This window comes from Neomonachus schauinslandi, chromosome 6, assembly GCF_002201575.2.
Source record: "Neomonachus schauinslandi chromosome 6, ASM220157v2, whole genome shotgun sequence".
Classification (NCBI taxonomy): Eukaryota; Metazoa; Chordata; class Mammalia; order Carnivora; family Phocidae; genus Neomonachus; species Neomonachus schauinslandi.
In genome coordinates, this window is record NC_058408.1 from 115,915,498 (window position 1) to 115,939,989 (window position 24,492).

A 24,492-nucleotide genomic window follows, 5' to 3' on the forward strand; every position below is an offset into this window, starting at 1 on the left:
CGAGGTAAGGCTCTACTTCACACCGAGTTAATGGAAAACACTGAAAGAAAAGCGAAGGATTGCCGGGGTGTCTGCCGGAAGGAGAGGGAGGGTACCCCGCAGACCTGAGTGGCATTGTCCCTGCTGCACAGACACACGGACACACGCCGTGTGCCCATGCACTCCTGGGCACCAGGCTGAGGGAGGCGGTGTGTGCGGCTGAGTGCTGAGCGGGCTCTCCGGGCTTCCCTCAGGCCTGATGGAGAGTCAGGCAGGGGCAACCTCGAGGGGCCAACCTCTGGGCCTCTGGGCCGGGTGGAGTCCAAGCCAGGGAAGCTGGCGCCGGGCCAGGGAAGGGGATGTGTGTGATGGGAAGTAGCCCACAGCGTGAGGGAGCCAGGGAGGGGCAGGCGAAGAGCTGAACCCAGGCTGGGAGGCCTCTGAGGGTCCTGCTGTCTGGCCGCTTCTGTGGCTGCTGCCCCCCTGGGGAGTGGGACCATGAGTCCCACTCGTCGCCTTTCTACGAAGCCCGTCCAAACGTTATACTCTAAGTCTGTATGGGGTGCACGGGGGGTGTCAAGGTGCCCTAAGTGCCCTCAGAACAGCAACTTTGCTTGAATTTTTGAAGGGGAAAAGGTTTCACATTTTCGCCTCTTGGAAGGATTCATTACATGCAGAAGCGAGCAAAATTCAGCAGCTCACTGCCCTTTGTTGGGGGGGCGGCGCGGGGAGGAGGCAGATGTTCATTAAGCGGTAAGGTAGGAAATGGTTTCATCACGATTAAAACATATTTCTGATACTAAAATAAACCTGATATTAAGCTCTAATAAATTTATAAAACCAAATTCTGATATTAAAATGAAAGTAGAGCAGTAGGAGGTTAAATTTGTGTGAATTTTTAAGGTAGAACAGGAGATGCCAAGAAATGTTTGTTTTGCCCAGGATGTTGGGAGTCCCCTGGCCACAGCTCCTTTCCTTGCAGATAAGGCAGCTCCTGTGAATGTATGAGAAACACAACTGGTGTTGGGAGTCTGGAAAATTCTCTAAGAGTGAGATGATTCAGTCATCATCTAGAAAGACCACTGTTGGCAGGTGAGGCCACGGGCTTAGCAGTCATGGGGTGACAAGGATAGGGCGGGCTTGTGCTCTCATGTGCCCCATTCGGGAGCAGGGCTTTGCCCTGAGACTGAGGACACCACCCCCTGGACACTCCAAACAGTAAGCACGGGTTCAACAGGTGTCAAGGAGGGCACTTGGCCCTGCCTCAGCCAGCCCAGCACTCACAGGGGGCAGCCGGGCTGTCCGGGTGTCCAGGAGGCTGAGGAGAGGTGCACTCGCTCCCTGTCGTCCTGTATCTGGAGCCGGATAGGCCGCCTCAGTCCCCAGGCAATGTTGAGAAGTCCCTCGATGATCAAAGCACCTTCTTCCTGTGGGGAACCCACACAGGTTAACCTCTTTCCCCACAGCAGCCCTTCTCAGGGGTCACTGCCGACCCTCCCTGAGCCCCCCTTAAGGCCCAGCCCCTCCCCCAGGGGACTCCCCTGAACACTCTGGCCCCAAACACACCTCTCCTCCTTGGGGTCCCATCCTCCCCTGGGGGAAGGCACACGAGCCTCTATGTGCTCCAAGGCGGGAGGCCATGGGGCTGACCAGAGGAAGCCTGAGGCATGCCCTTCCACCGCTCAGTTCACGTCTGGTCAGGGGCATGGCCTGGGACAGAGCAGCTGAGTCAGGCGTCCCACAGGAACCCAGCTGTTCTCCAGCAAGCACGTCCACACGGGTGAGGAAACACGTTCCAGAGGAGCCAGGCCACATTGACACTGGTGCCAGGTAGGGGTGCCTTCCCGCACCTGGGGAGGGGGCCCCACAGTCACCAGGTCCCACTGCGAATGTGCTCAGGGCACTGGGTTCCATGCCCACCAGAGCAGGGGTGGCTACTCCTCGGAGCTGCGTCTCAGCCTCGCCCTTCTCCCCGCACTGCTCCCGATTGCCACAGGAACCACTCGAGTGGGCTCGTCCACCCCGATTTCTAAGCTGCCTTCTTTCCTGAGGGCCAGTCTTGCTTTTCTCACCACCTGCATGTTACCAGCCTCCACATCCCACTACTCGCATGAACACTCCAAATAGCTACAACAGCTCTCGTTCTGAGTCCCCAACCAGCCTTGATCTCCCAAGGTCTGCAGATGGCACAGCTACCACCCTCCTGCCAAGCCCTGAGGTCCTAATTGACGGAACTCTCCAGAGGCACCCTCAGCCAGTTTCCCCTCTCCCCCTCCAGTCTTTGATTCTGTTTCTGACCTCTTTCAGGCTCTTGTGTATGCGTGACCACAGCCAGGCTCTCTGCGCGCAGCCGAATCGCCCCACGCGTGTGCCTGGCCAGGCTGCTTTTAGAACAGCTCTCAGTCCCACTTTCCCCAGATCCTTCCAGCTACCTGCTCCTAAGCTGCTTTGATACTAGCCTTTTGGCAATGAACATTAAACATCATTCTCCCGTTGTTATGTGTATGTATATATGTATTTTTTGAGCACTGGGTGTTATACTCCCATTGCTATCTTGTGCACCACTTTAGATTTACAAATTGCATTTCTTTCTCCTTATAGGCTTTGAAAACCTTGTGAGAATAAGGGACCTTGTAGAAACGTCTTCGTATCCCTGAAAGGGCTTACAGAGGTATCCTGCAGCATTGATTTCATGGTAAGTTAGTAATCGCTTAAAACACCCTGCTATCTACAGAGAAAATAGTTCCACTCTGTTCAAGGTTATCAAAAATACACATAGCTTTCTGGAATGACCTTGTACTGTTTGTTAAAAAAGAAAATGGCAACAGTAAAAGCAGAGCACTTTTTGATGACCATTGAGGTTACACGGCCACAGACATATAACTAACGCTCCCTACAAAGTTAAGACTGGATTGATTCCCTGGAGTTAAAGGGCAGTAAGAAACCCCAAAGTGGGGTTCGGTTCTTTGTTTTCTGTCTTGGCCTCAGATGCCTCTGTCAGAGGTCAACATGCGGGGTGCCTGGGTGCCTCAGTTGTTAAGCACCTGCCTTCAGCTCAGGTCATGATCCCAGGTCCTGGGATCAAGCCCCACATCGGGCTCCCTGCTCCACGGGAAGCCTGCTTCTCCCTCTCCCACTCCCCCTGCTTGGTTCTCTCTCTTGCTGTGTCTCTCTCTGTCAAATAAATTAAAAAAAAAAAAAATCTTAAAAAAAAAAAAGAGGTCAACACTCTGCGAGAGAGAGCCCCCCGCCTCACCCGACACAGCTCAGCAAGTTCATTCATGGAGCCCCACTGCCTGCCGGCCCCACGTCAGACCCTGTGTGGAGGGAGATCAAGCAGTCATGGTCCTGGGCCCGAGAGTCAGGAGATCATTTAGAGCTCTGAGGGGCAGGAGAAGACAGCACTGCTGGGCCAGGGGCAGTGGGGCTGGACACGCTGAGGCTGGGCCTTCAAACATGCCACAGGAAGGCTCTGGAGACCTTGCAATGAAGGAGGCAGGAGGAATTGCCCTGGGACTGGGAGCCAGGAGCAGGAGCAGAGTTGCTGCCTCTGAGGTCAGGGATCGGCTACGCTGGGGTCTGCTGGCCTGATGTGACTTGGGCCCCATGTCCTTGCACAGATGGTGCACAGATGTGTCCCCAAGCTGCCCCCCCCAACCACTGTTCCTCTGTCCCTCAGCCTGGCCCCATCGGGATGGAGGGGAGGCCCTGTCAAGGCTGCAGCTGTCTCTGGTCAAAGCAGGGGAAACTGAGGGCAGAGCAGAAGGAGCTCCAGGCTCCAGGGCGGCCCTCGCCATACAGGTGGGGAAGGGCATGCAGGCCGAGGCAGGACTTGAATGTGGGTCCCACAGCCTCACATTTCCATTAAGTCGGGAAGCCATTCTGGGCCCTCTGATTCTGGGTCCCAGTGAACACATCCCTCCTCACTGGAGCCCCCTGCCTGTCTCTGGGCTGAGGTGGCAGGAGCGGGGCGGCCCCTCCCCTGCCCTGGAGGGTAAACAACCCCAGAGCCTTCCACAGCTCCGGGCTGGCAGCGGGCCCAAGCCCGCCCGCCACGTTGTTTTCCCTCTGCGAGCCTTCCTGGGCACTGCTATTTTTGGCCCGCGTGACAGTGACTGATGGCAGGCGGGGAAGTATAAAAGCAGCTGCCGGGCCTCCGGGTCCACCAGACAGCTCGGAGAGCCTTGCACGCCGGGCAGCGGCCCCACCGTCGCGCTCCCCGTCCATCTCCTGGCCATGCCAACGCTGGACGCGGTGCTCTGACTGCGGGGCCCCCAACCCTCGGCCCCGAGCTCCCGGGCCTTCCCAAGGACTGTCCTTGCTCATCTGGCAGCCCTGTGATCCCCGGGTTCCTTCAGCTACAGGTAAGGGAGAGCAGCTTCCCTCTGGTTAGAGATGGGACAGAAAGGTTTTGTTTATCTTTGAGGATGAACAGGGCCTCACTGCGGGTTAGAGACCAGAGCATGCAGTCGATGGCAGGGATAGTAGCCGCCGAGGGCTTCGCATTCGTAGAGGGATTTCATTCCATGCTTTTCTTACAACACCCTTTCCAGCAGGTACTTATAACCCTGTTTTATGGACGGGTCAGGGGAGGCTTGGAGAGGTGACCTTGCCAACGGTCCCCAGGTCAGGAAGCAGCAGAGGCTGGTTTTACACCCATGTTCCCTCTGACTCCAGCCCATTAGGCTGGGTTGTCTGATTTGTGCGGGTTCTTCAACAACAGTAAGGATAGATTCTTGAGCACGAGGCTTTCAGCGTTAGCAGGAGGGAAGAGTCCGGGAGTCCGAGCCCGGGCTTGGGTCTGCAGACTTCACTCCACTCTCAGGCCTGTGAATCCCCTGGGCAGCCTCAGCTGACAGAGGGGACACAGAGGGGTGACAGAATGGCAGACCCTCAACCCCGGTCCTCTGTCGATCAACAGGTCTCCGCCCTGCATCGCCAACGGCCATGAGGTCCCGGCTACTGCTTCCCGTGGCCCACCTGCCCACGATTCGGGAGACCCTGGAGGAGATGCTGCCCGGGGGGCCCGGGCAGGAGCCCCTGGCCTCCCCCAGCCTGAATGACTACGTGAAGTCCATTTGTCAGCTGGCCCAGCCCACTTCAGTGCTGGACGTGGCCACAGCCAGGGCCCAGCCCAGCAGCAGCCCTCGGCCAGCCCGGACCTTCCAGAAGAGCTGCCCTACTGAGTCCCTACGGGACATTACTACCCGCTTCAGTGGTCAGCAGCCGGCACCACCCGGGGACGGCACTGCTGACCCCCTGGACTGGCTCTTTGGGGAGTCCCAGGAAAAGCGGCCGAGTAGGAGGGACCCGCCAAGGAGGACTGGCTTCTCTGCTGACTCCTGGGGTCTACACAGACAGATGGACAGTGGCAAGGCCCGAGGGACCCCCAGAGGGAGACTCTGGGATGCCAGGGTGCAGGGGCACTCTCCAGTGAGACCCTCAAGGGACTGGCACCAGGGCTCCGGGGCTTCCAGGCAACTCTGTGGGGCCACGGCCTCCCCCCTAGCACCCCGCCCCAGCAGCACCCTCAGAACTCTCTATTTGCACCTCCCAGTGATCCATGAACTCTAACCCCTCCCCAATAAAGGCTTCTGTACAGAGTATGCTGGTCTGTGTCACCTCCCCACCCTCCTCCCCTGGGGTGGGCACTGTCCCCGGCAGGTCTCCAAGAGGGAAACACCTTTCTGCAGGGGCTGCCTGCCTGGGCATTTCATAGCGAGGCCCCTCCCCCGCCCCCCAAAGAGTGAGAACAGCCTATCTGGCCTCATGTGGTGTTACTGATCCTGCTTGCACTGTTCCTTGCTGGCTGAGCGCCTTGGGCAAGTTACTTAACATTTCTGTTTGTTGGTTTTCTCGTGGGTAAAATGGGGGTAATTAAAGGGACCTGCTTTCTAGGCTGTTCTGATGAGTTAATGTTCACATGCATCAAGGGGCGCATGTTACAAGCCCGCATGCAGGCTTATACCCACGTCTATGTGACTGCTTCACAGGCAGGGATGCAAGGTCGGTGGTGGGTGAGAAGCGAAGCTCTCAGCCATACAGGGATTTCAGAGTGAGGCCTGCGCCCTCCCAGGTCAGCCTCCTGGCCCCACCCCCAGAGCCTGGGCTCCATGTAGCCCAAGAGGAAACATACGGTTTCCCCAAATGTACCTGCTGAGGGTTGGGGGAACCTGTCACTGGGTCACCTGGGGTATCTCTGTGGCTCCAGCTCTCAAGTCCTGTTGTGTCATTGGGAGAGTTTTGCCCGTGCTGAGGGCCAAGACAGACCCCAGACCAGCTCAGCAGGCAGGGTGCCAAACCACCAGGCCTGGTGGCCCTGTCCCCACCATCCCCATCCCTCCCTCCACACCAGGGGGCTTCTCGGCTGTGGGGCAAAGTGCAGGCTATTGGTCAGCTGCCCTGCTCTCAGGCAAGTCCAGTGGCCAGGGCCTCCCTCCCCAGGTCCTAAGGTCTGGGCCAGCCCTGGCTCCTCCAAGCCCAGCGCCAGAAGCCATCTGACAGGGAGGGAGATGAAGGTGAGGAATAGGGGCGAGGGAGGGTCTTCTTCCTCAGAGAGGTGGGTGAGACATCGGAGAACTCAGAAGAATCGGGCCTGAGGACCCATCACCCTGTTCCCTCGGGCCAGGTCAGAGCTGGCCAACCCTGGTCAGGGCGGAAGGGACAGAGGGGAGAGGAGGAGGACAGAGCTGGGGCCACAGTCAAGCTCATAGCCAGCTTCAGTTTCCTCCATCTCCTTGCTCTGAGGGCTACCCAACTATTTTCTTCCTTTCTTCTTCCTTTCCTTTTTTTTTCTATTTTAAAACTGCTTTGCACTTAAAAAAAAAAATGTTCATTGGCCCCCTTTTATGTGTGTTTTGTGGGAAGGCAGAACGTAAGCCATATATTTAAAAGTGTCAGACAAGTAATTTACTCAGTCTCCTTATCTGTAAAATGGGGACACCACCCTTGCCCTTCACAGCCTGCAGGGGTTGAAGAATGGGGCACATGCCCTTGGAGATGGAGTAGAAACACCTCAGAGGAGTGCCTGCATCTGTCACAACCCGCTGTGTCCCTGGCCTGCTCAAACCTGCCCGTCCCTGACCTTCGCTGGAAAATAAGTGCGGAGCAGCCTTTAGCCAGAACACCCTTAGGAGGCGGCAGGGAGTGCTGATTTGGGAGGGGGTGCTGGCCAGTGACTGGGCTGGGCTTGCCTCACTGTACCCCTCTGTGAAGCTGTGTGAAATCGGGTCAGAAGGAGGCAACTAGGATGAGGTTGGCCAATCCCCCCCGCCCCCCCGCCACGCCCCGGCAAGCTCAAAAGCCACACCGCTGCGTTTGGGAGGTCAGACAGGGCTCTGGGCTCCTTTGCTCATCTCCCCTGTTGTGAAAGAAGCTAATGGCACCTTCAGGAAATGCCCCCTGCCAAAAAAGAAAAAAAATTAATAAAGAGCAGGGGGAAGGGGCTTCTGTCATTATTCCAAGCTTCCCACGGGACAGAACAGCCTAGCAGAAAGTCCCTGTGACGGGGGTCCTATAGAGCAGTCTCCTCCTCACTCACCCCTGGAGTAGGGAAAGGATGCAGTGCCCTGACCAGGGGGCAGCCTGGGAAGCACTTGGGAGCTCTCAAGGGAACATGTCCACAGCCAAGTACACCCGGGTGCCAGTGGTCTGTCAACTGCCCGTCATCCTGCCTCCAGGCGTTAAAAGAAGGAGGATCACTATAAGAGGGAAGGGGATTCCTGACTTTCTCCACCCTGGGAGAGGCAGAGACCCTGAGAGAGGGGATGCTCCTTCCCTTACTCTGCGCAGGAGCCTGGGACCAAGGATGGGGACTGGGTGTGATGCGCGCTCACGGCCACCAGGGGGAGCACGAGAGGCCGGCTCCCCTAGCGGGCCACACGCTGGTGCACAACAGGAGGGTCCTACTTCTCATCGCAGGGACGTATTTACCCACCGGTGTTTCTGGGTGGTCCGTTTTTCTCTCTAGCAACCAAACAGCCTGGTTAAAATGATTTGCTATCTTCAAAAGGCACAGATTGCTCCAGGTTGCTCGTGCTCTCCTTTGTAATATAAGCACAAGGCAGAGTTTACGATAGAGGAGGCCAGTGCCTGGGCCTCCTCCGACAGAGGAAGCTAGTATGGGAAATCCCTCGCCCTTCGGGAGCTGGGGGAGAATTCGCCGGGAAACACTTGCCCCGGGGCATGGCCCTGCTCCCTGACACACTTCATCGTCCCACGTTCTATGGATCCCGGAAGGGACCGTGGAGGAGGAGGTGTCCCCAAACTGCAGCAGTCAGGCCATGGTCGCTCGGGGGGAGGCCTAGGGACAGCAGGGAGCGGGGTCTCTTCTGGAGCCCCACGTGGCTCTGCGAGGGCACAGCCGGTGCTGAGCCCCTCTGCAGCCGGACGGCTCCTTAGCTCGGTGACCGGAGGTGACAAACAGCTCCCTGCGTCTCTGAGGCTGGTCAAAGCTTAATGCTGGCAATGGGGTCTCTGTCTTACAAACTTTTGTGCTCGGGCCTTGGAGCCATGCTGGCATCTTCCACTTACTGCAGTGTTACCTTGCAGGAGAGCCTTAAGCTCTGAAAGCCTCAATCTCTTTGTCTGGAAAATGGCCATTCCCATGTCACACAGCTCTTGCATTACAGTGAGGAACAGAGGGGTGAAGTGCCTGGTGCCTGGTGCCTGTGTTCCCTGCCCTCAGGGCCCGCAGTGCCTGAGGAGAGGCCAGCCTGGGGTTGGCCCTGCGGCAGGTGCCTGAACCGCGAGTCCCCGAGGCCCAGGAGGTCCCGGTTTATGTGTGTTTTGTGGGAAGGCAGAACGTAAGCCATACATTTAAATTCTGCGTTCTGAGAAACCACAGAGGCCTGAACACAGGCTGGTGGGTGGGTCACGGAGGCACTCAGTGTCCAGGAATCAGTCATGCATTTTAGTGTCAGAACTCTGTGCTGCCCAGGCCTACGTCCTTTGTGTGGTGGCGGTCACCCCCCGAGGACGCATACTCCCTCAGCCTGGTGCCCCTTGGCTGTTCAGGCTGAGGAAGTTTCCTGAAAGGTACTTTCTGGCTCCAGGGAGATCAAGTCAGATCCTTATCCCTCTTTAAGGTTAGGAACAGGAAAACCCCCGTCTGTGGGGTGTTAACTTCTTACCACAGGGGCTGTCAGGAACACCTCTTCCCCTTTTTGGGGTCTCTCACTTTTCCACATGGACTCTCCTGTCACACACAAACACAGGGCATAGGTTTGGGGCTTCCCAGCCCTACGCCCCACACGACTGTTCCAACAGAGGGGATTGTCTTGGGGAATCCCAAGGGCCAAGGCCAAGCTCTTAGAGTAGCAATTCTCCAAACTTGACCTTCATCACAATCTCCTGGAGGGCTTGTTAAAACACAGATGGAACATAAGGAGTTTCTGATTCAGCAGACCTGGGGGCAGGAGGGTGACAAGAATTTGCATTTCTCACCAGTCCCAGGTGACCTTGAGGCTGCCAGTGCACAGACCACAGGTTGAGAGCTGCCAAGTCTGCGATCAATCACTGAACGGCCCAGGGCTGAGGAACAGGGCCCAGCCAGAAGACCCTAGCGCACGCCTCCCGCACAATGACTGAGGTGGGTCCAACTCTGCACTTAGCATAGACCAAAACTGTCCAGTGCTCAGGACCCATCTCAGCTTGCCCCGGGCCTGTGCCTGCTGGTTAGTCCCCCAACATCTATGGTGGGTTGGCGCGCTGTGCCTGGCCCAGTGCCCGAAACCAGCCAGGCACTCAGGTAAGGAAAGAAGCAGCAAAACCAGAGATAGCAGGGGGGTGGCATCAGAGCCCCGGGGGGAGCAGGGCTGCGGCAGGCTGGTGGGAGAGGTGTCAGAGAGCTGCTCTGCAGAATGAAGAGCGGGGCCGGGCCAAGGGGGCGGGGACCGAGGCCCTGTGCAGGCTGAGCGGGCCCAGGGGAGGTGGCGTGGGAGGCGTGTGCCCTCCCAGGCCCAGTGCTGCCTGGACCACGGGCCAGCAGCTTGCCTCCCACACCCAGGCTCCCGAGCCGCGTGACAATAGCCAGGCCTGGGCTGTGTTGCGCCCACGGACGTGTTTTGTTTAGCCAGCATGGTGTTTTGAGGTTTGGGAAATTCCACATGAAATTCTGGATATCTAACTTCTTTTGAAAAATTAGGAAGAGTCTGGCTGTCTGGAGCCCACGTTCCTGCACAGCAGCGTCTCCTGACGGGACGTGCTCTCCGGCGTCCTCCACTCCCCAAGCCTGCCCTGCCTCTCCCATTCTGAGCTGCCTGGCCCTGCGAGCATCCTTTGGGGAGCTCTCCTCCATTTCAAAGCTTTCCTCTGATGTTTATTCTGACTGACAAACATGGAGACTGCTTTCACTTCTCGATTGCCCTGTGACCTTGGGCAAACCAGAGCCCCGTGTTGAGTTCCTTATTTGTGCTGTGGGATGGGCAGAGAAGGGACTGGGCTGTGGAGTCTCGAAGATTTCAAATTCCAGTGTCCTGGCAGTTCGTCTAGGCAAAAGTCCCAGGTGGAAGGAGAAGACCCACAGGCGATTATTTCTACCTGCTCTGAACTCTTGCTGGGTCTGTGTGTGGGGGGGGGAATGCTCTGACCCTCAGCACCCCTTACAGGACCTCCAAGGAGATGGCCTGGCTGCTGGTAACCTGGTCTCTAACTCAGAAGATGGGCGACCTCATAATTCGTTATCCAAACTGGGACACTTCTGAGAGTGAAGGCAATGGTCTTAATAATGGCCCTGGAGTAACAGGTATAAACCAGGACTGTCTTCAGCAAACCAGGATGGATGGTGGCCTATGAATAAAGAAGAGAAACAGGCCTTACCTCTCGGTGTCTCAGCTGAAAGCTTCTGCCCTCATGGTAGCAGTTGTAAGTTTTTAGCAAGCTTAAGAGCTCCGACCTAAAAAGGTAAAGACACACATAATAAACTTGGGGCATGGCAGGGCTTTGGGACATAATGACAGATGTCTTGCCCACACACAATCAGTTTAGAGACTAGACTCTGCCATCAGACACACGCATTTCAGTCTTCTAGAGGTTTCACATGTCAGCCCTTGTGGAAGGTGTAGGGGTGGGAAGAGGATGAGGAGAAACTCACAGATGGCCCAAGTAATTGTGCAAATTGTGTGTGCACACTTTCACTATCACAGATCAGAGGTCCTGACAATCTCCCTGTACTTTACTTCCGAGTCACTTCCTCAATAAATTCCCTGAGATTAGATCATTAGCCTTTTAAAGACTCTTGCTTTTCTCCCCCATATTATTTCCTATAAGGGCCTGGTGGGCTGCTGTGGGGGCACCATGAGGGGTGCCTGCTTCTTCCTCGTCCTGCCTTTATGGAGGTATGATCATGAGATGAAGTTGACAGCTGTGAGAGAAGATCCTGAAGGTCTGTGCCCCAAACGCCTTCTCCCCGGAATAAAGCGAGGCCGTGGCAGAGAGAAGAGAGTCCCTGCACCCCAGCGGGGCTCTGCAGGGGCGTGCGGTCCCGTACATAAGAAATGCGAGCCACGCATGTAATTTTAAATCTTCTAGTAGTCATATTACAAAGAAAAAACAAACAGGGGAAATTAGTTTTCATAATACATTTTGTTTTATGGCACAATGTATCTAAAATTTTATCATGTCCACGTGGAATCAATATAAAAACTACTAACGAGATCTTGTTCATTATTTTATTTTGTAATGAGTGTTTGCTACTTGTCTTTTATATTCACTACTCCTCTCCAGCTGTAAGTCATGCGCTTGGCAGCCACCGAGGCTCATGGCTCCCCTACCGGATGGTCCTGCTCTAGAATCTCTTCAGGAAGTGCCTTCGCTGACACTGGAGTCCGCCAGGGTATGGACGAGAAACACCTGCTGCTGGTGCTCGGGTGTGCTTCCCGATGTAGGGGTGATGGTACCTGACAGGGCAAGTGAGGCACTTGTGATTCAGTGAATGGGACGCCATTAACACAGCAAGAGTCAATGTTGCAGGTTCACTGTGTCTGTAAGTATGTAAATGCTGAACATAAACTTGGTAGGACACCTATACATGAAATCAATCATGTTATGGTTCTGATTATGACGTTTCCCAAAGTTGCATTTAACATGATTCTCATTATAAAATTTAAACCAGGAAAATGATGGTGTGGGCAGCACTGTGCATGGAGTGCCGTCTGTTTTCTCAGGTCTCTGAGAGGGGGACCCAGGAAGGAGGTCAGCAAAAGCTAGGAGGCTGGCTTCTCTTCAACGTGGCAGATAGGAGCTGCCCAAATTTAGAAAAGATTTGGACTCAGGACTCAAAAAGCAAGATAACATAAAAAATACACTTTTCTTTAGTTGGGAAATAAATTTGAAAAACTATTCTAAACATTTTTTTATGGTAAGACAGATAGTAAATAAAATTAAAAATAAGCAGAGCTAAAAATTATTGTGTCAATAAAATGCACTTTTTTCAGTAAAAACTCCAAACCTATTTTGAGTTTTTTTTTCTTTTTCCCCCCTGAACTGTTTAACATGATAAGAATGTTAGAATTGCTCTAGTTTTTGAATCAATTAAATGCCATCTGTGCAGAGCCACGGCGGACATTGCCATGCTTTCCTGCCTTTGTGGGCCTGAGGAGGCAGGAGTCAAACCCACACCCCAAAGAGATCCTTGATCTCCAAGGACACAGGCTTCAAAAAGAAGTGCCCCCATCACTGTCCCTGGAGCAGGCACATCGTCATCTCTATGAAAGGTGCCCCGACTCCCTCCACCCAAAGTCTGTCCATGGCAAGGTGTGGCCACAAGAAGATCCCCTCCCTGTACGCAAAGCCTTACTTCAGGATGGACTTGCTGTCGCTGATGGGGACGTGAGAACTGGGCGGACAGTCTTCCTTCATCTTCCCCTCTTGTCTGCAGACTCGGAAGTTACCTGCTGGGAAGAGGAGGAAGCACAGACAGGTGAGCCTGGAGAAGCGCTGGCCAGTGCAGTGTCCAGAGCCCTGGTGTGCCAGCCTGTGGCTTCAGGCTCACCTTCCACCTCCCATCCCGCCCGCGCCCCTCCTCCCTCCACTCCTTGGCACAGGGCGGCCACAGCTGAAGGATCAGGCTCAGAGGACTTAATGGGGCCCCACACCCACCCGGGGCAGCCAAGCTCCCCTGGTGGGTGGGGGGCAAGGTCAGAACTGCGGAGCTAGCTGGCACCCAGTACCAGCTCTATCAGCCCCCCTCCCAGAATCTCTCCATAATCCCTAAGAATCTGGATCAATCTCATAGATGCTTCAGACCACAGGCTCTCTTCCCTCAGCTGGGACACCCTGAAGGATGGTTTCCGCCTCCATTGCTCTTCCAAACCCCCAAAGCACCCTGGGCCTTTCTCCTCCATTCCTACCAAGCCCAGGCTGGTGGCCCCATCACTGCCTTTGGAATCGGCACACCTGGGCCAGCTCTCCTGGTGATGGGTTACTCGGTACTGTGGTCACCACATTCGGGAGACTGTGTTGAGCATTTTCTACGGATTATCTTATTTACGCCTTACAACAATAGTATGAGGTAAGTATTATCCTATTCCCATTTTATGGATGAGAAAACAGAGTCAGAAGTTGAGTACTTCGCCCAAGGTTCCCAGCGAATCAGTGGTAAAGTCAGTACTTGAACACAAGCATTTAGATCCTAGATTCTGGTCTCTTAACCCCTTCCCTGTATTAATCTTGCACAGTGACTTAAACCCTCCAGCCTTCTTTTTCTCATCTATGCAATAGGGTGACCTCTGCCCTATAGGACTGTTAGTTGATTCACACATGAGACTGTGTCTTCACAGCCTGGAAAACTTTGTGGAGCTTCTCAAACCCTCCTGGGGAAATCCACTGGTGCTTTCTCTAGCTTGTTGCCATCTTCTGCACAGATTTCAACTTTCTCCCTCTCCAACTTACTCTGGCTAACAACTCCCTTCTTGAGGCATGCCGTGTGTTGGGCAGTGAGCCACAGCTTCTCTCCGCTGCCCCCAGTCTTGGCCCTGTCCCTCCTTCTCTTCTCTCAAGTTGCCGCTAGCACTCTGAGGGGTTAAGTCACGCTGGGAAATGGCCCAGAAAGGGTACACACCTTGTCCTTCGCATTGCAGAGTGGCTCCTTCACAAAACCCCAACGTCTGTTCTCACAAACCTGGCTCAGTCAGGTCTTCCCCACGCGCGCACACATGTTCCTGGGGGTTCACGGTCAGGTTCGACTGCTGTTGTATTAATGTCCTCAGAGCACTCCATCCCCTTGGGCCCTGACTCTGACCAGCTGTACACCCTGTCTTCCTGCTTGTTTGATACCATCCACAAACAAGACAAGCCTGCCTTCCATGATAGCATCAGGCTTGAACTACCATTTGATTCTGGAAGCAGGGAAACATAGAGAACGGGAACAAACTGAGGGAGGTGGGCTTCTCAGTGACCTCAGTATCATCCTATAAACACTTCCACTCTGCCTGGGTCTAGACTGAGGCAAAACGTGGCCTAGAGAGAGGTTAGGCCCCCTGCTGTAGCCACAGTGAGGTCCTACCTCCAGAGGGCACAGGGTTAGGCACCATGGGGGCCTGAAGCGGGGGCCTTGCTCTTGGGCAACAGGATTTCAAAATCGGGTTTCAGTTCCTCAGGTCCTGAGGCTCCAGTGGAAAAAGTGATCTGCCAGGCTCCCTCTCTGGGCAGTTCCTCAAATACTTCCATGCAGAGCTGGCTTCAGCCCAAGAAAAGTATCTGGGTTTCTCACTCTCTGCTGCTTCTGTGGGCTCATGGCACTACTGTGTCTCGCTTTATGCAGGCTCATCGTGGGAAGGGCTGGATTTGCCCAGAAGTAACAGCAGGTGGTTTTTCCCCTTGTCTCCTCTGTAGCCAGCTTCTCTCCCACCCCTCCTCACTCCCTGCCAGGAGCTCTAGCCTCCCTGAGCTGCTCTCATTTCTCCTAACAGGCTTTCCGCTTTGTCCTCCTTCTGGGTCTTCATGGTGCTGTCCAGAAAACAGCCTCCTCCTTGTCCTATGCTCAGCTGCGAGCTCCCCAGGACACCCTTGCCAGAAGAGCCACCTCCTCCCGTATCAGGAGAGGCTCCTTTCCAGTCCAGCACCTGCTCTGGGCTCCTGGCTGTGCTGGGTCTGCAGGGCCTGGCCCGTGTGTGAGGGAGCTGATCGGAGGCTGGGGGAGTGGGGGGGGGGGCAGGGAGTGGGTGGTGAGGTTGAAGCTGCAGGCCTCCACACCAGGGACAGTACTTTTCTGGCTCACCCCATTTCCAGCCCCAAACCTGAGCCTGACACATAGCAGGAGGCACATAGATGGCTGTTAAATTATTGGATGAATTTGAGAAGCCTCACGGGGTCCTCCAAAGTCAGTTTTCCAAGAGTTGTGCATATCCAGCTGGAATAAAACATGTAAATGTCTCCAGGGTCAGGGAAGTGACTCCGCTGAGATACTGGTCAGTGGAGTCCATGGGGACTTGGCGGACACATTCCTTCTCTGGAGGGTCAGTTCTTCTGGAGTGTCATGAGAAGCCAGACATCTGGATTTGTATGGGCTACATTTCACTGTTTAAAGGTGGACACTGTGGCTGAGACATTGACCTGTGCTAGCTCAGATTCCTCCAGGCCCCCGTGGGGCCATGTGCCTAACACCTCACATGTCACACGCAAGAAGGGTTGTGTGTCACTCTCAGGCTAGTGCTTTCAAGCCGTGTGTGACCCTGGTCTCTGCCATGGTGACCCAGAAAGCTGCATGTGCCAATTGGTGCCGCTTCCAGATGGTCAGCCTGGGTCCCCGAGTGCCTCTGTGGAGCAGAGTCCTCGGCCAACCCACTCTGGATATGGACTGGGAAGAGAAATAATGCTCTGCTGGGAAAAGCTGCTGGTGTCTCAGGGATTTGTTACTGCAGCATGACCTAGACTATCCTGACTAATGCAGGAAATTATTCAGTTAAAAAATATATAGTTAAAAATAAAATGTAACCAGACAAAGCACACTTGCAAGACAGGTGACCTTGGTGGGGCTCTAGTGTGTGACTTCTGATTCACCACAGGACCCAGTTTACAATACTTTGATTCTCCCACACCATGTGGGGAATATGCCGATTTTGCTCTGTTTAGTAGGAATACTTATAAGTGGAACCTCTGTAAGTCATGCAGTGATTAGTTATTAATATGCTTCCTAAAGAGCTCTGGGCCAGGAGCTGCTAAAGACCCTCATGGCTTCAGTTGCCTGCCTTAGCCTCTCTGTGCCTTCATTTTCCCATCTGTGCAATGGGAATATTGATCTCCAATTTTCTCAACTGTAGAACTCTCTGTTCAAATGGAATATTTATGCAAATCAGATTAAAGGGGGCTGCTTGGTTGACAGTGAGGTGGGTGTTGGGGAACCCCATCCAGGGTTTTGCCTAGGACTCTGGATAATACTATTTGCAAAGCATAGTACTAAGTAACACATTCCCTGCATTGGCTTTCCAGAGAGCTTCAGTGTCCAGAATCTGCTCTTTAGAAGGATGTGACCAACATGCTGAGTGGCTCCAGCTGGAGATGGGTGGCATCAGTTGGGGGAAGGAGTCAGGAGGAAAGTGAAGAATGGGGTGGCTGGGTGATGGACATGCGGGAGGGTATGTGCTATGGTGAGCGCTGTGAATTATATAAGACTGATGAATCACGGGCCTGTACCCCTGAAACAAATAGTACATTATATGTTAATTTAAAAAAATTTTAAAAAAAGAATGGTCTCGGATTATAGATGGGCAAGTGAAAGGAGAAAGGGGAAGGTGACCCAGAGGGTAAATAGCTTAGCTTGGCAGAGATGGAGAATGGGGCATGCCATCCCGGGGGAGTGCAGAAGATGAGTGAGCAAGGCTTCAGGGAGGCAATGAAGGGGACACTTCAGCCAAGGGGATCTCTTCCAACTTGTTGGGCTGGGTCTGAGCCTTATGGGGTAGGAACCTTGGCCCCCTGGAAAAACAGTCTTTTCTTTGAGGTAGAGAACATCTCCACCTCCCTGAGTTCCAGAGCTAAACTTGGGGGTCACTCACAGACTTCCACTCCAAATCTGAACACTGTGCATTTGTGCCTCCTTTAGCAGACTGAACTTGAGATGCTTTTCACCCATTTTGATAATCCCTGTGTCTTGTAGAGTTCTAAAGTGAGGTGCACGTGTGACGCAGGGGCACCCTAGAGAGAACTGCTGAATGAGAGAGCTGCAAGGCAGGGAGAGAGAAAGGGAGGGAGGGACAGAGAGAGAGAGAGAGAGAGAGAGAGAGAGAGGAGGAACCCCCTCGGAAGAAAGCAGAGATCCCTCTGTTCAGAACGTGCTTCTGAAACTCCCTTAAACATTCACTCTCCCTGTGCACTGGACAGGGCCTTGGACAATCTCTAATGGAATGCTTTTCAACCTTTAATAAAACAGACAATCTTATTTGTAAAGGCAGAAGCCCAATGCACAAACAGATTAAAGCAAGGCTACTTTGGTTGAAGCTGGAGTGGGGGAGAGCATGTGCTGGAGCCGGCCTGCCACCCAGGCGCAGTCCAAAAACCAGAGTGACAAATGCAGCTGGGCAGGCCAAGCCCTGAGGCTCTGGGAGGCCAGCCCTCTTTGTCCCAGCCTGCTCCCCTCCCCCAACCCCCGGGCACACAGCTCAGGCCTCAGTGTTTTCTCCCAGGGCTGGAGGAGGCTCTGTTCCCAACTAGAGGACTCAGACTGCAGCCAGGGCTCCTTGTCCCCAGACAAGTGGCCCCAGGGCGACGTGCCAGCCATGGTTACCTGTGCCCAGTGAACAGGCAGTGAACTGTTCTTGCTTTCCACTTCAGCGGCTGCTCGGCCAGCCGTGCAGGGGGGCTGCTAAGGACAGCCAGCACCACAGCCTGCCTTGGCCATTGTCCCTGGCCTTTGATTTGGGACAAAGGACACTGAAGCCTTTACAACTGCGAGGCTTGGCCCATATTGACCTTGTTTGTGGTCATGGAGCCGGTTATCACAGAAGAAGGCAGCTTTGTGGCTCCTCGGGTCACCACCGCAGCCCAATCCTGCTGGCCAGGGGTAAAGGAGAAAAAGGCTAAGGGAGTGGGGTATTCATGAAGCCAAACTGAGTGCATTTGAAAGCCTTTTCTTTTGGGACTCTGTGCTGCCTACTTTTTCCTCTTACAATGCCCTCTCTTTTCATACAATGATGGCGAAAATAGATGGTCATTGTCCTCACTTGGCAAAATGGCAAATGCATCAATATCCAAATTTAAATGTTCTGGGGATGTCTGTGAGATCTGGTAACCTCTAATACTTTATAAAATTATGATGCTTATTTTCTTCTTTAGGCATGATTAAAATCTAATGTGTAAATAAAGTGACATGGGAAGGGAAAGAAAGGAGGACAGAGCGGTGGGACCCAGCTGGGAGCCTCAGACCCAGGCTGCTTCGACTGGAAGGAGGCAGGAGGCTCAGAGAGAGAGGGCAGGTGCAGGGCCACTGCCTGGCATTCCTGAGAAGCCTAAGTTCCCTGCTCTGAAACCCATGACCACAACTTCTGAAGGCCAGCCGGGGAGGGGGAGCTGGGCAGCAGGAGGCACTGAAAACAAGGAGCCCTAAAGGCCCCCACAGCCCCCCTCCGGCACCTGTCAGCCAGCAAATGGCAGGAGCCTTAGTGCAGGGCTTGGTGCCAGTACCAGCTGCCTCTGAGAGGGGGCATGGCTGGACACAGGCAGCCCCTCAGCAGCACATGTTCACTGAGAAAGCCAGTTGTTGGGGTGCGGATGGCAGGCAGCGACTCAGCAGCTGCTGCCCCTGCCCCTCCACATGGCTGTCCTTCCCCCACTCTCCAGTTCCAACGGCCGTTCCCCTCCCTCTGCCACCATCTGCCTTGGGCTCAGCCACGCCCCTCCCTGCCTCAGCACGGTAGCTAGGAAGGAGGACCCGGGGGACACTGTGCGTGGTCCAGATGGAGGTGATGGTGGCTGAGGGAGAGCAGGAGAGGTGACTGCAGGGCCGCCAGCCACCTCCACCACTGCCTTCTCCTGGGCTGACTCACGGACCCCAACTCGCCTTTGCTGCGTCCTCCCCACCTCCAGGGTCCTGGGCTCCCACCCACAGGTCTCCCTGAGCCCATCCTGGCACCCAGGCCTCCCTGACCCTGGTGCCCTTCCTCTGAAGAGCTTGGCCCTCCGCACCCGAGCAGGCTGGCCTTGCTCGCATCTTCCAGACAGCCCTAGCTCGGAGGCAGTGCCTCATCCAGGCCCCTGCGGCAGGATTTCTGGTTTCTGCTCTTGCTTTCCAAGGCACGGCAACCTGAGGCTCCCTCCCGCTCCCTCTCTCATACACACCAGAGGCCGGAGGGGCCCTTCCTGCCAAAACCAGGCTCACCTCTTCCCTCTGGAAGTTGGGATCCATGCAAGCAGGAATCCTCTAAGCCATGCTTTTTGGGCCAAACAGGTGCTCCGAATGACCAAGATCCTGAGTGCCTGGGGCCAGGGGTGGGGGCAGTCTGGGGGGCAAGCCCTCCGAGCCAGCAGCTGCAGGGCTGCACCGGGGGCTCTCCGTGGCTGCCCCCACCTCTGCTGTCTACAGCACCAGGCCTGTGGGCCAAGTGCAGTTGCTGGGGGTGCTTTCTTGTGAGACATCGTGTGGCTCAGAATCTTCTGGGCCACAGAGCCCTTTGGAATCTCTTGAAAGCGTAACACACACTCCCCGGGAAAATGCACATATGTGCATGAGTGTGCAAGTATGCATACACCAAATTTGTATACCACTGCAGGGGCCTCAGGAAGCCCCTATTCGGGTGCCCCTGGATCCCCAGATCCCAGGTTAAGAACCTCTGCTGAAACGTGTCACAGTGAGAGACAGGAGGCAAAGGGGCCTCCCAGAGAGAAGTCTGGGTGTGGGTTTTGCTGCCGCATGCACCTGGCGTGTGACTCCAGCATGTTGTGCTGTCCCTTGGGCCTCAGTTTAGCCAGGATTGTACGGGCAGCTAGCCCAGAATGTCTTCAGGGCTCTTCCCAGCTCTGCAGCTATGGGGCTGCATGAGCTCCCTGCTCCCACCGCCCCAGAGTCAGGCGGGGCAAGCGGAAGAGGTTCCTAATCTTTCCCGCAGTAGTGCATCCTGGGGAACAAGGTCAGGCAGCCAGAAAAGAAAACTGAGCAAACTGTAAGTTCCCCTTTAATAAGAGAAGAAGCTCTGGAAAGAACAGCCACTTCCTATTTGATCTTAATTTACTTTAAAGCAATTCCAAAATATTTCCTTCAGTGTACTCTCTGACCAGATAACCACCCAGCCTTCACAAGGATCTGGGTTTAAAGCTCTGCTGTGATTCGTCAGCTGTGTGACCTTAGGCCAAGCCCCTTTCTCTCTCTGAACCTCAGGTTCCTCATTAGCTGAATCGCTGACTGCTGTAAGATGGGCCTCACATGGAGCTCACCCATAATAAGCCGAGGCTCCCAAGACAGGTTGCAACGGGGGTCGGAAGAGATAGCGGGGTTCTGGAGATGGGATGTGGGACTCAAAGAGGAGGGCAGCCCTCCCAGCTGGAGTGGCTGTGAGCAAGGACATATGGCTGAGTTTACTCTCCAAACCAGGGCCCAGGTCCCCTGGGACCTAGTCCAGAGTGCCTTCTGGAAGACCTCCTAGTCAGGGTCTCCCTGTTAGACGTTGCATTGACAGGATCTGAACTGCGACATGATGAGTTCTGCTCCTGCCTTGGTTCTCTGGCATTGTCCAGCTGACCCTGACCCAGGGGGGCCCTGGACCTTCACTCTGTTCTCCACCTCCAGGCCACCCATTGGAATCTCAGGGTGGAAACAGGGCCTCCCTTCCCACTTTCACAGGGGCTGTCTAATCTGTGGCCTCAACCTCACTTTCACTGTCAAGTCTTGAACCACCAGCACCACACACACAGAGAATTATGACAAGAACTACTGAAAATACACTTTGCCACTGACAAAGTGCTGAAACACAACCCATTACAACTTCCAGACAGAAATTTTTTGACCTAAGTTTAATGCGTTCCATCGTCTTCCCTTCTTTCCCTTCCCCTTGTCTCCTCCCCCTTCCTCTCCTCTCGCTCCCCCAGTCTCTCCTTCCTCCCTTCCTCCCTCTAGCACCTCCCACACTGGTGGCCCATAGCTCAGGAATTATACTGGGGAGCAGGTTCACCTGTTAGTTCTACCAATTTACTGCAATTTTTTTTTTTTTTTTAAGTCATGGCTACTGGCAACAAAGCTTGGTTGCCCCCTGAGCAGTTTAAAACTACAGAGAAGCTAGTAAGGGTTTCTTCAGCCAGTGTAAGTGTGTGGTTTTGGAGTCTAACCTGCTTGGGTTCAAATTCCAGAATCCCAGCCCCATTTGCTGCAACTTTATTTGTTTGTGAAGTGAGATTACTAAAGATCTCCTTACAGTGTTTTAAGAAAGCACCGGCCAGCACTGGCCTTGCACTGATGGTGTGTGAGAGGGGGCCCTCCCTCCCACAGGGCTGTGTCAGGTTGTCAAAACTCTGAAGCATCTCTCCAGAATCAGAGTCAGGAGCATGGGGGGCGTGGGGGAGGACAGGATGGCAGGCAGGGTGAACTCTGAAGTCAGTGGGTGAAATGAATGAGACCTGGCACAACAAAGTCTGAGTTCAAATCCTGACTCCACCACTGGGTGAAACTGGACAATTCCATAGCTCTGTAAGCCTCAGTTTTCTCATCTGATAATGGGGATAATGAAAATATCAGGGCTGTGAGAAGTAGGTGCCATATTGTGCTACCGCCCTTTGCACAGGTCTGGGAACCAGGCAAATCCTTTATAAATAGCATGGTGAGGCAAGCCCCTCCTTCTGCTACCTTCTGCTATTGTCTCGGCGCCGGTTTTCCATCTGTGAAATCTGAGAGTTGTGTCAGAGCCTCTTTGGGCCTCTCCCCCCAACTAAGATCAATGCCTAAGACAAGAGACAAGGTAAGCAAAGGTGTAGCCTGCGGCCGCTCTCACCTATCCTGCCCAGGTTCGAGCTCTTGAAGTGCCTTCCCCCTGGAGAAGGTGCCTGGCGCAGTGCCCGCTCTCAGCAGCGGGCCTGAGGCCCGGGCTGCACCAGGCTGGCAGGGGGAGGGAACTCTGCACGCGGCAGCCAAGGGGCACCGGTGCCCGAGCTCCAGAGTCCACGGCTGGGGGCGGTTTCGGGCTCGGGGACAGGAGACGGTGCTCCCTGGACGCCCCCAAACTCCTGCCTGTGCATCACTCACCCTCCGCTCATCGCGCAGTCCGGAAGCCTCTGCCCATGCTGTGCCCTCGCCGGCACCCGAGCTGTGTCCGCAGCGCCTAAAGCCTCAGGTCCCCGGGGCTTGGCGCGTAGGGCCCGCCCCTCCCCGCCCCTCCCCGCCCCTCGCCCGGCACTGGCCAATGGCCCGCCCCATCTGTCCCTCTCCGCCCCGCCCCTCCCCGCCTCCTCCCCGCCCCTCGTCTCGCGCAGGCCAATGGAGCCGCCCCGTCCGTCCCGCCCCGCCCCCGGCACACCGCGAAGGGTGGGCTCCGGGTGGTGCCCGAGGGGCGGCGGGGATGGTTGGGGAGTCAGACCCTAGATGTGTCCTCGCACCATGACGAGGGCGCCCGGAAGGAAGGAAGGAAGCAGCCCAGACTCTGCCTGGAGGGTTCGGGGTGTGGGCGGAGTCCGGGACCCTTGGGTGGCCAGGACCCTTGGGCTTCCAACAAAGGCCGCTGAGTGGGCGCCGAAATTACTAGTGTGCGCTGGGGAGGACGTTATCCGTTATCTTTTTTGCTCACGGGGCACCTGTGTGTGGTCCTGCTGTTTGATTGGCGTGGCCTCTCAGAGCTCCACCGCGTTTAAGAAATCGGATCCGATGGTAAAGAGGAGATAAACTTCTCTTCCAGTCACCGCCAGCTGAATGAGGATTTGCCTGCACCGACCGGGGCAGAGGGGACTGAAGCCCACAGGCCTTTTGGGGAGCTCAGTTTAGTTTCTGGGGTGTGGGGTGGCGGGGGTGGCGGGGGTGGGGTGGGGGATGGGGAAAGGGCTGATGGAAACATTTGCAGTTTCTGTTTTATATCACCATCCCTAGTCCTGACCTTTGGATCTCTTCTCCCCTACTCTCAACACAAATCATTTTAGTGTCATTCGATCTGTGGTTCTTAATCTTTGTAGAAACAGATGGCTATTTTAGAACCTGGTATGTACCTTCTAGAAAAATGCAGGTAAAGTCAGCCTGGGATTTGAGTTTATGGGCCCCTGACCCCCTCTTGAGAGGGGCTGTGCTAATCATTGTTGTCAGGGCTGGGGGATGTGGGGTCAAGAGATTGGGCTCTGCTGTCTATTTCCTGCATGACCTTGCCATGTTGCAATTGCCTCAATTTCCCCACCTGCAAAAGCGAGGGGACTAAAAATGACCAGAGATTCTTCAACTTTGCCTTTGCATGAATCTGTGAAGAATGACCCATCCTTGGCCAGCTCAGGGCTCCCCTGTGGTCAGCGACCCCCACTCCTGCACAGCCCAAAGTTCTGGTCATCAAAGCTGAGGCCAGTAACTGGTGCTTCTGAAAGTTTTTCGGAAACAGTGGGCAAAATTCAACATAGCCCTTAACCTCTGAGTATTCATTCTATGCCCAGTAGGGTAAATAAACATAGCACCAGGGTAACATACAATTTCCCTGGGGCTTTCCAGCACTTGAGAATGAATCATTCTCTCTTACCTAGTTGATGCTATGTCTGGGGCCAGGACTAGCCTGGAGTGATGATTGTGTTTGAGGAAGCAACCCAATGTGTCTTGCACTCCCACTGTGTGTCATGCACTGTGCTAGTGCAATACATCGGGGATCCCACACAATCCCCTCAACACCCCCAGGGAATGGATATTTCCACCTGGATTTTACATGGAACACAAGTGTCCATCGTCCATCATCAGGGTCCTTAGTTCCTTCAGAAGGAGGATCACCTTTTCCTTCAGTTTTCAATGAAACTGTATTTGCTCCCCAGCTCACTTATGGTGGGTGTTGTGGATTTTGTTAGTTGCCAATCCATTATCCACTTTCTCCTTTGGAAAAAAGAGAGAAAGGAAGGAAAGGAACAGAAAAGGAAAAAAGTTGGGGCGGCTGGGTGGCTCAGTCTGTTATGCATGTGCCTTTGGCTCAGGTCATGATCTCAGGGTCTTGGGATCAAGCCCCGCATCAGGCTCCCTGCTCAGTGGGGAATCTGCTTCTCCCTCTCCCTCTGCTCCTCCCTCTTGCTCGTTCTCTGTTTCTCTCTTGCGCTCCCAAATAAATAAAATCTTAAAAAAAAAAAAATAAAAGGAAAAAAGTTGAGAGAGAGAGGGAGAGCCAGGACCATGCCAGTCCCTAGTGACCACTTGCATTTTTCCTATGGCACTTGCAACAACCCAACAGTAGGTCATGAAATTAAGTCAGTAGATGATGTGACTTGTATTTAAAAAATAATGGAAGAGAAAATATCAGTTTACAGCACACAAAGTAAGTATAAGTTGTGTCTTATGAAACTTTTCTTTGCATTATCCATGTTTCAGTTACATGCATTAGGCTGATATGAAATGTGTTTCTCACTGTGGGCTATGGTCAAAAACGTCTG

The 24,492-nt window shown here is 54.4% G+C and overlaps 2 protein-coding genes across 2 annotated transcripts in view; one reads left to right on the forward strand and one right to left on the reverse strand.

The window, feature by feature from the left end:
* Positions 1–22,180, reverse strand: part of RASSF4 (Ras association domain family member 4) — a 30,896-nt gene extending 8,716 nt beyond the window's left edge. The window contains exons 1-4 of the mRNA XM_044916542.1: positions 22,142–22,180; positions 12,776–12,869; positions 10,798–10,873; positions 1,264–1,406 (exon numbers count right to left, since the gene is read on the reverse strand). Of these exons, the coding sequence (XP_044772477.1) occupies positions 1,264–1,406; positions 10,798–10,873; positions 12,776–12,837 (281 nt within the window). The 5' untranslated portion in view covers positions 12,838–12,869; positions 22,142–22,180. The remainder of the gene's footprint in view (positions 1–1,263; positions 1,407–10,797; positions 10,874–12,775; positions 12,870–22,141) is intronic.
* Positions 4,154–5,612, forward strand: DEPP1 (DEPP1 autophagy regulator). Its single transcript, XM_021700244.1, has 2 exons — positions 4,154–4,343; positions 4,901–5,612. Exon 2 carries the CDS (start codon positions 4,927–4,929, stop codon positions 5,551–5,553), a length of 627 nt encoding a protein of 208 aa, XP_021555919.1. The 5' UTR covers positions 4,154–4,343; positions 4,901–4,926; the 3' UTR covers positions 5,554–5,612.
* Positions 22,181–24,492: the final 2,312 nt, after the last annotated feature.

Excerpts from the sequence above, each read along its gene's own strand:
- DEPP1 (XM_021700244.1), top strand. The coding sequence starts at position 4,927 with ATGAGGTCCCGGCTACTGCTTCCCGTGGCCCACCTGCCCACGATTCGG.